Below are 10642 nucleotides of genomic sequence, written 5' to 3'. Positions count from 1 at the left end.
TAAGTATATATGTAGTATCTAGTAACATTCATAATAACATGTAATATATACAGTACATGATATAAGTATATATGTAGTATCTAGTAACATTCATAATAACATGTAATATATACAGTACATGATATAAGTATATATGTCATGTAGTAACATTCATAATAACATGTAATGTATACATGATGTAAGTATAAATGTAGTATCTAGTAACATTCATAATAACATGTAATATATACGTGATGTAAGTATACATGTCATGTAGCAACATTCACAACAACATGTAATATTTACATATTTTTTTCATTTTTAAGCATACGGCGCCGTAATCATATGATAGAATTTGATAGAAGCATCACTACTAATCGTGGCAAACTTCATGAGAAACAGCCAAGACAACTTTAGAACAAATGATGATCCAGAACCAGCATGTAGCCGTATAGCTAAGTGCTAAGTAAAATATACAAACTGTGAATCCAACAATCGCGTATTGTACGATGTCTGCTCTCACTTTGATGTTTATATATTTTTCCGTTTGGATGACGAATGTGGCCGTATGAATCCCCTAAAATACTCCACAAATATTCGGATTCAGTTTTATATTCATTTGGAAGCAGCGGGGAGTACTACCGACATGCCAGATCCAGCAGCGCCGTACTGATCTCCACCGCTAGTCCCAGTTCCTAAAGTGTTTTCCGTGTCCCAGGTTCACACGGCCTGCGTGTCTCGACCCGCCTACCTCAAGTCTGGCGGCACAAAGCTATCGCTCGTCCACCCCGGGAACTACAGCGTGTCAGTCCGTGCCACCTCCTTGGCGGGGAACGGCTCTTTCACGGAGACCACCCACTTCCTCATGCCCAACAGTAAGGCTAATAAATGTGTCAGGATCCTTTTTCTCACAGGGACTTTTGCCACAGAAATGCCCCGAATCGCTTTGGCAAGCTTTTCTTAACGCAAACAAACACGTCCTCAGTTTGTCTGAACGTCGCAAATGTGTGTGTTCGTTGCAGAGGACCCTGGCTACCTGGGGGTGGTCATTGGCCCCGTCATCTGCTTCATCCTGCTCTTAGTCGTGGGCGCTGGGGTCTTCATGGGCTTCAGGAAGAAGTAGGTGCCACGCAGCTTCCAGTCCCTCAAGAACAAGTGGGAAGTGGTGTCTTATTTACTGTATGTCCCCGGTTGTGTCACAGGCAAGCAGAGGGACCGACTGGACCTCTTATCGCCTCCTCCAATCCTGAGTACCTCAGCGCCAATGAAGGTAAGAACAGTATCTCACTGAAAAAAAAATTTATGATCAGGGGCCATAGCATGGAGACGTACTGAACGTCAGTAAAATACGGCTTCACTTTTGCGCTAGCTTCATGCTAACATACAGTACAGGCCAAAAGTTTGGACACAGCTTTTAATTTTCAATGCGTTTTCTTTATTTTCATGACTATTTACATTGTCGATTGTTACAGAATGCATCAAAACTATGACACCTGTGAAGTGAAAACCATTTCAGCTGACTACCTTTTGTCTGTCAATTTGGAGGGCCTTACACAGGGTCTATAACTAGGGGGTCCCCACTTTGTCTGTTTGTCAGTTTGGAGGGCCTTACACAGGGTCTATAACTAGGGGGTCCCCACTTTGTCTGTTTGTCAGTTTGGAGGGCCTTACACAGGGTCTATAACTAGGGGGGTCCCCGCTTTGTCTGTTTGTCAGTTTGGAGGGCCTTGTAATATTTGCAGTAATAAATATTGTTAACTGGCGATTAGCGAGCTAGTGACCAGCGAGGGATTAGTGAGCTCGTCTCCAGCTAACGATTAGCGATCCTAGTTGCCGACTACCAATAGCACGCTAGTTGCCAGCCAGGTTTTGGCCGCGCTGTACAGTATTATTGAATACACACTAACAACAAGGTACCTTTAAGACAGATTTAATTCAAAACAGTTTTACACAGGGTCTATAACTAGGGTCCCCGCTTTTTCTGTTTGTCAGTTTGGAGGGCCTTACACAGGGTCAATAACTAGGGGGTCCCCGCCTATGTCAGTTTGGAGGGCCTTACACAAGGTCTATAACTAGGGGGTCGCCTCTTTGTCTGCTTGTCAGTTTGGAGGGCCCTACACAGGGTCTATAACTAGGGGGTCCCCGCTTTGTCTGCTTGTCAGTTTGGAGGGCCTTACACAGGGTCTATAACTAGGGGGTCCTCGCTTTGTCTGTTTGTCAATTTGGAGGGCCTTACACAGGGTCTATAACTAGGGGGTCCCCACTTTGTCTGTTTGGAAGGCCTTACTTAGGGTCTACAACTAGGGGTTCCCGCTTTGTCTGCTTGTCAGTTTGGAGTGCCTTACACAGGGTCTATAATTTGGGGGTCCCCGCTTTGTCTGTTTGTCAATTTGGAGGGCCTTACACAATAGGTCTATAACTAGTGGGGTCCCCGCTTTGTCAGTTTGGAGGGCCTTACACAGGGTCTATAACTAGGGGGTCCCCGCTTTGTCTTTTTGTCAGTTTGGAAGGCCTTACACAGGGTATATTACTAGGAGGTCCCCGCTTTGTCTGCTTGTCAGTTTGGAGGGCCTTACACAGGGTCTATAACTAGGGGGTCCCCGCTTTGTCAGTTTGGAGGGCCTTACATAGGGTCTATAACTAGGGGGTCCCCGCTTTGTCTGCTTGTCAGTTTGGAGGGCCTTACACAGGCTCTATAACTAGGGGGTCCCCACTTTGTCTGTTTGTCAGTTTGGAGGGCCTTATTCAGGGTCTATAATTAGGGGGTCCTCACTTTGTCTGTTTGTCAGTTTGGAGGGTCTTACACAGGGTCTATAACTAGGGGGTCCCCACTTTGTCTGTTTGTCAGTTTGGAGGGCCTTGTAATAGTTGCAGTAATAAAAAATGTTAACTGGCGATTAGCGAGCTAATGACCAGCGAGGGATTAGTGAGCTCGTCCCCAGCTAACGATTAGCGATCCTAGTTGCCGACTAGCAATTAGCACGCTAGTTGCCAGCCAGCTATTGGCAGCGCTGTACAGTATTATTGAATACACAATAACAACAAGGTACCTTTAAGACAGATTTAATTCAAAACACAGTTTTACACAGGGTCTATAACTAGGGGTCCCCGCTTTGTCTGCTTGTCAGTTAGGAGGGCCTTACACAGGGTCTATAACTAGGGGGTCCACGCTTTGTCTGCTTGTCAGTTTGGGGGGCCTTACACAGGGTCTATAACTAGTGGGGTCCACGCTTTGTCAGTTTGGAGGGCCTTACACAGGGTCTATAACTAGTGGGGTCCCCGCTTTGTCAGTTTTGAGGGCCTTAGACAGGGTCTATAACTAGGGGGTCCCCGCTTTGTCTTTTTGTCAGTTCGGAAGGCCTTATACAGGGTATATTACTTGGGGGTCCTCGCTTTTCCTGTTTGTCAGTTTGGAGGGCCTTACACAGGGTCTATAACTAGGGGGTCCCCACTTTGTCTGTTTGTCAGTTTGGAGGGCCTTATACAGGGTCTATAACTAGTGGGGTCCCCGCTTAGTCAGTTTGGAGGGCATTACACAGGGTCTATAACTAGGGGGTCCCCACTTTGTCTGTTTGTCTGTTTGGAGGGCCTTACTTAGGGTCTACAACTAGGGGGTCCCCGCTTTGTCTGCTTGTCAGTTTGGAGGGCCTTACACAGGGTCTACAACTAGGGGGGTCCCTGCTTTGTCTGTTTGTCAATTTGGAGGGCCTTACGGGTCTATAACTAGTGGGATCCCCGCTTAGTCAGTTTGGAGGGCATTACACAGGGTTTATAACTAGGGGGTGCCCGCTTTGTTTTTTTGTCAGTTTGGAACGCCTTACACAGGGTATATTACCAAGGGGTCCCCGCTTTGTCTGCTTGTCAGTTTGGAGGGCCTTGCACAGGGTCTATAACTAGGGGTCCCCGCTTTGTCAGTTTGGAGGGCCTTACACAGGATCTATAACTAGGGGGTCCCACTTTGTCAGTTTGGAGGGCCTTACACAGGGTCTATAACTAAGGGGTCCCCGCTTTGTCTGTTTGTCAATTTGGAGGGGCTTACACAGGGTCTATAACTAGGGGGTCCCCACTTTGTCTGTTTGTCAGTTTGGAGGGCCTTACACAGGGTCTATAACTAGGGGGTCCCCGCTTTGTCTGCTTGTCAGTTCGGAGGGCCTTACACAGGGTCTATAACTAGGGGTCCCCACTTTGTCTGTTTGTCAGTTTGGAGGGCCTTGTAATAGTTGCAGTAATAAAAAATGTTAACTGGCGATTAGCGAGCTAATGACCAGCGAGTGATTAGTGAGCTCGTCTCCAGCTAACGATTAGCGATCCTAGTTGCCGACTAGCAATTAGCACGCTAGTTGCCAGCCAGCTATTGGCCGCGCTTTACAGTATTATTGAATACACACTAACAACAAGGTACCTTTAAGACAGATTTAATTCAAAACAGTTTTACACAGAGTCTATAACTAGGGGGTCCCCACTTTGTCTGTTTGTCAATTTGGAGGGCCTTACACAGGGTCTATAACTGGGGGGTCCCCACTTTGTCTGTTTGGAGGGCCTTACTTGGGGTGTACAACAAGGGAGTCCCCGCTTTGTCAGTTTGGAGGGCCTTACACAGGGTCTATAACTCGGTGGTCCCCACTTTGTCTGTTTATCAGTTTGGAGGGCCTTACACAGGCTCTATAGCTAGGGGGTCCCCACTTTGTCTGTTTGTCAGTTTGGAGGGCCTTACTCAGGGTCTATAACTAGGGGGTCCCCACTTTGTCTGTTTGTCAGTTTGGAGGGCCTTACTCAGAGTCTATAACTGGGGGGTCCCCACTTTGTCAGTTTGGAGGGCCTTACACAGGCTCTATAGCTAGGGGGTCCCCGCTTTGTCTGCTTGTCAGTTTGGAGGGCCTTGTAATATTTGCAGTAATAAAAATGTTTGCTGAAATGCCTCAGAGATCCATACGTGTGACAGATTTAACCGTGTGTTGCTCTGTGTAGCCTACGTTCCAGACGAGTGGGAGGTCCCCCGGGAGAAGATCGAGTTGCTCCGAGAGCTGGGTCAAGGCTCCTTCGGCATGGTCTACGAAGGAATCGCCAAGGACATCGTCAAAGGCGACCCGGAGACCAGCGTGGCCGTCAAGACAGTCAACGAATCGGCCAGCCTGCGAGAGAGGATCGAGTTCCTCAACGAGGCTTCCGTCATGAAGGGCTTTAGCTGCCACCATGTGGTAGGTCCCACACCACCTATGTTGTGTGTAATCATGATGATGTGGTAGGTCCCACACCACCTATGTTGTGTGTAATCATGATGATGTGGTAGGTCCCACACCACCTATGTTGTGTGTAATCATGATGATGTGGTAGGTCCCACACCACCTATAGAATACTATGTTGTGTTAGTCTGACCTTTGGACGTTACACCACGATAATGATTATTATGTATTTTACTGTAGTATTATGTAAAATTATTTAGTATTATGTGTAAAACTATAGTGTTATGCAAAATGTTATAGTATTATGTGTAATACTGTAGTATTATTTTGTATAATTTAGTATCATTTATTATACTGTAGTATTATTATGTATAATAATATAGTATTATGTGTAATACTATTGTAATATTATGTATAATAATATAGTATTATAATGTGTAATATTGTAGTATTATGTATAATAATATAGTATTATTTATTATACTGTAGTATTATGTATAATAATATGGTATTATGTGTAATACTATAGTAATATTATGTATAATAATATAGTATTTTAATGTGTAATATTATAGTATTATGTATAATAATCCAGTATTATTATTTATTATACTGTAGTATCATGTATAATAATAATATAGTATTATGTGTAATACTATAGTAATATTATGTATAATGATATAGTATTATATAATGTTGTCTGTCTATCTGTGTTGGCCCTGCGATGAGGTGGCAACTTGTCCAGGGTGTAACCCGCCTTCCGCTCGATTGTAGCTGAGATAGGCGCCAGCGCCCTCCGCGACCCCAAAAGGGAATAAGTGGTAGAAAATGGATGGATAATAATATAGTATTATGTGTAATACTATAGCAATATTATGTATAATAATATAGTATTATACTGTAGTATTATGTATAATAATATAGTATTATTTGTAATACTATAGCAATATTATGTATAATAATATAGTATTATAATGTGTAATATTATAGTATTATGTATAATAATATAGTATTATTATTTATTATACTGTAGTATTATGTATAATAATATAGTATTATGTGTAATCCTATAGTAGTATTATGTATAATAATATAGTATTATAATGTGTAATATCATTGTATTATGTATAATAATCTAGTATTATTATTTATTATACTGTGGTATTATGTATAATAATATAGTATTATGTGTAATACTATAGTAATATTATGTATAATGATATAGTATTATATAATGTTGTCTGTCCATCTGTGTTGGCCCTGCGATGAGGTGGCGACTTGTCCAGGATGTAACCCGCCTTCCGCCCGATTGTAGCTGAGATAGGCGCCAGCGCCCTCCGCGACCCCAAAACGGAATAAGCGGTAGAAAATGGATGGATATAGTATTATAATGTGTATTACTATAGTATGATGTATAATAATCTAGTAATATGTATTATACTGTAGTATTATGTATAATATAATATGTATTGTACTGTAGTAGTATGTATAATAATAATATAGTATTATTTTGTATTGTACTGTAGTATTGTCTATATTATAGTATGGGTAATACTATAGTATTGTTATGTATGATAGTATTATTTATTATACTGTAGTAGTAGTATTATGTGTAACAATATAATATTATTATGTGTAATAGTATAGTAAGTGAATTAGTGAATTATATATTTATATAGCGCTTTTCTCTAGTGACTCAAAGCGCTTTACATAGTGAAACCCAATATCTAAGTTACATTTAAACCAGTGTGGGTGGCACTGGGAGCAGGTGGGTAAAGTGTCTTGCCCAAGGATACAACGGCAGTGACTAGGATGGCGGAAGCGGGAATCGAACCTGCAACCCTCAAGTTGCTGGCACGGCCACTCTACCAACCGAGCGATACCGCCCCATAGTTATATTATGTATAATAATATTGTATTATGTGTAATATTAGAGTACTATTATGTATTATACTGTAGTATTATTGTTTATTATACTGTAGTATTATCATGTATTGTACTGTAGTATTATGTATAATATAGTATGTATGTATGTTGAATTCACGGAGACAAAGAAGAGTGTCGTTTTTTTAAATTCCACTATAGATAGCTCAAAAAGCACATTTTTGATTAAATATGCTTGGTAGAAAACACTCAAATTTCAAGTAAGGCTTCACTCTTTCCAAATGTGCTAGCTCGATGCTAATTTATATTGGATTTGCCTTAGACGGGCTACTATTAGCATCATCGATTTTTACATGGTGTTTTCAACACCTCCTATTTTGGTCATGAAAACTACAACTAAGATGGCACAGCTGGTGTGTAATAAGTACAATACTTACAGTATAAACACTTTGTAGGGCGCAACATACCCTAAATAGCATACGCGGTACTGTCTTGGAAGTGCAACTGCTTTGCAAACGTAATCGAGAAACAAGATAGGACAGGACAGTTGTCAGAATCGGCTCATTTTGAATGTTACATTTTGTTTATACAAGAATTGGTACGGTCGAGTACCAGTAGTTCGGTTTCAATGTCATCTGACATCACTTTCTTCTCCCGACAGGTGCGCCTTCTAGGTGTGGTGTCCAAGAGTCAGCCCACCCTGGTCGTGATGGAGCTGATGACGCACGGCGACCTAAAGAGTTACCTGCGAGGCCTCAGGCCAGATTCAGAGGTAGGAATACTTGACTCAGACACACCCACACTGCCATAAGTCAGTGTTCAAAAACAAGAAAAAAAATATATACCAAAATGAGGGGTATTTTATTTGAACTAAGCAAAATGATCTGCAAATAGAACGAGAAAAGTTGGCTTGTCAATACTTTCCGAAACAAGTAAAATGAGCTAAACTCAATGAACCCCAAAAAAAGCTTCAAATACAGTTTGGCAAAAAAGTATTTAGTCAGCCAGCGATTGTGCAAGTTCTCCCACTTCAAATGATGACAGAGGTCTGTAATTTTCATCATAGGTACACTTCAACTGTGAGAGACAGAATGTGAAAAAAAAAATCCAGGAATTCACATTGTAGGAATTTTAAAGATTTTTTTGGTAAATTATGGTGGAAAATAAGTATTTGGTCAACCATTCAAAGCTCTCACTGATGGAAGGAGGTTTTGGCTCCAAATCTCACGATACATGGCCCCATTCATTCTTTCCTTAACACGGATCAATCGTCCTGTCCCCTTAGCAGAAAAACCGCCCCCAAGCATGATGTTTCCACCCCCATGCTTCACAGTAGGTATGGTGTTCTTGGGATGCAACTCAGTATTCTTCTTCCTCCAAACACGATATGTTTCTTTTACTTTTTATTCATAGCTGTATGTAGAAGTGTCTGGTTGTATCTGCTGTTTTAATGTCTTTGATGTTTGATGTTTTCCCTCTTACACACATGGAAAAGGGATGTGTACTATGGCTATGAGTTGTTTTTTTTACCCTTGGCCTCAGTCTGCACGCCCTCTCCAGGGCCCAGGCTAAAACCGAATTTTTTATTTTATTTTAATCTACTTTTTTCTCCCATTCCCCCCGTCCCTTGTTTACCTGTATCTCATCTTTTTTGTAAGTGGCGCTGTAAGCCGGCAGACCCGTCAGCGATCCTGTTCTGTCTCCCTGTAATGTTTGTCTGATCTTGAATGGGATTGTGCTGAAAATTTTAATTTTCCTGACGGAATAAATAAAGTACTATCTAATCTAATCTAATCTAATCTAATCATTTTAAGTGGAAGAACATGCACAATCGGCGGCTGACTAAATACTTTTTAGCCCCACTGTACTTGAGTGTTGATGACACAGCTTTGCAACACTTGATATTCTAGTTTCAAGCATCTTTTACTCAATATAGGTCATCACATCTCAGCAACAAGCTTTAATATCGTACTGAGATCATTTAGGACCAAAACATGTAAAACAAGTAAAACACTCTAACATAAAATCTGCTTAGTCAGACAGAAAATAAGCAAATATTACCTTTATTTGAGATATTTCATCTTACTTAGATTTCCGTTTTTTTTGGAGTGCACCTTTAGTCAGTTTTTACCTTTTTTTCTTTCATTTTTTTATTTCTCTTTTTAGAACAACCCGACTGGCCGCCCTCCGCCCACCCTTAAGGAGATGATCCAGATGGCTGCAGAGATTGCAGACGGCATGGCCTACCTCAACGCCAAGAAGTTTGTGCACAGAGACCTGGCGGCCAGGAACTGCATGGTGGCCGAGGACTTCACCGTCAAGATTGGCGGTACGGGAGTGCTCATTTTGCACCCAGTGTTGTGTCAAGTAATGCGGTTGATGTGTTTAGAAGTGACACCTGCACGTAGTTTTGTACCTTTGTACGCCTGATGTCCTTATATGGGCGTGCCCGTGTAAATGGCTTAGGCCTGGCCCCTGGATGCAACTATGCACATTTATATTCGCAATATTTATTATTGTGTAGGGCTGCAGCTCTGAAATATTTTTGTAATCAAGTGATTGGATTAAACTCTTTATTTGATTTTTATTATATTTAAAAAATTGTTAGCCATAGCCTTTTATGTCTAATTAAATTAGTGTATTAAATAAATAAATATAACTATAATAAATATATCAAGTAAATAAATAAATATAATAAAATAAATTATTGTGTAGGGCTGCAGCTCTGAAATATTTTTGTAATCAAGTGATTATATTAAACTCTTTATTTGATTTTTTTTTTTATTTTAAAATATTTTTTTTGTTAAGAAAAATAATTAAACACACTTGATAAGAAAATAGTTAACATACTTATCTAAAAAACAATTGCTAGCCATAGCCTTTTATGTCTAATTAAATTAGTGTATTAAATAAATAAATATAACTATAATAAATATATCGGGTAAATACATAAATATAATAAAATAAATGATTGTGTAGGGCTGCAGCTCTGAAATATTTTTGCAATCAAGTGATTAGATTAAACTCTTTATTTGATTTTTTTTTTTATTTTAAAATATTTTTTTTGTTAAGAAAAATAATTAAACACACTTGATAAGAAAATAGTTGAAATAATTATATAATAAAAATTACTAGCCATAGCCTTTTATGTCTAATTAAATTAGTGTATTAAATAAATAAATATAACTATAATAAATATATCAAGTAAATAAATAAATATAATAAAATAAATTATTGTGTAGGGCTGCAGCTCTGAAATATTTTTGTAATCAAGTGATTGGATTAAACTCTTTATTTGATTTTTTTTTTTATTTTAAAATATTTTTTTTGTTAAGAAAAATAATTAAACACACTTGATAAGAAAATAGTTGAAATAATTCTATAAAAAAATTTGCTAGCCATAGCCTTTTATGTCTAATTAAATTTGTGTATTAAATAAATAAATACATATAATAAAATAAATAATAATCGCTTATTAAAAAAAGAGGAAAAAGGCGACGGCTGCAGGCAGTTTCAGATGTAATTAGAAACATTTACTAGGATAATTCTGGAAAATCCCTTATCGTCTTATTGTGTTAATAGTTTTTTAGTGAGAT

General features: G+C 39.5%; 1 protein-coding gene across 2 annotated transcripts in view; it reads left to right on the top strand.

Moving 5' to 3' along the window:
* Window positions 1-10642, top strand: part of LOC133540496 (insulin receptor-like) — a 243381-nt gene that overhangs the window by 209783 nt on the left and 22956 nt on the right. For both annotated transcript variants that reach the window (XM_061883133.1, XM_061883134.1), the window contains 6 exons: window positions 698-854; window positions 1002-1098; window positions 1182-1249; window positions 4948-5177; window positions 7708-7818; window positions 9213-9375. In XM_061883133.1, the coding sequence (XP_061739117.1) occupies window positions 698-854; window positions 1002-1098; window positions 1182-1249; window positions 4948-5177; window positions 7708-7818; window positions 9213-9375 (826 nt within the window). The remainder of the gene's footprint in view (window positions 1-697; window positions 855-1001; window positions 1099-1181; window positions 1250-4947; window positions 5178-7707; window positions 7819-9212; window positions 9376-10642) is intronic.

This window comes from Nerophis ophidion, linkage group LG22, assembly GCF_033978795.1.
Source record: "Nerophis ophidion isolate RoL-2023_Sa linkage group LG22, RoL_Noph_v1.0, whole genome shotgun sequence".
Lineage (NCBI taxonomy): Eukaryota > Metazoa > Chordata > Actinopteri > Syngnathiformes > Syngnathidae > Nerophis > Nerophis ophidion.
Note: the sequence above shows the minus strand (reverse complement) of the source record. Positions and strands in the feature narration are given on the sequence as shown.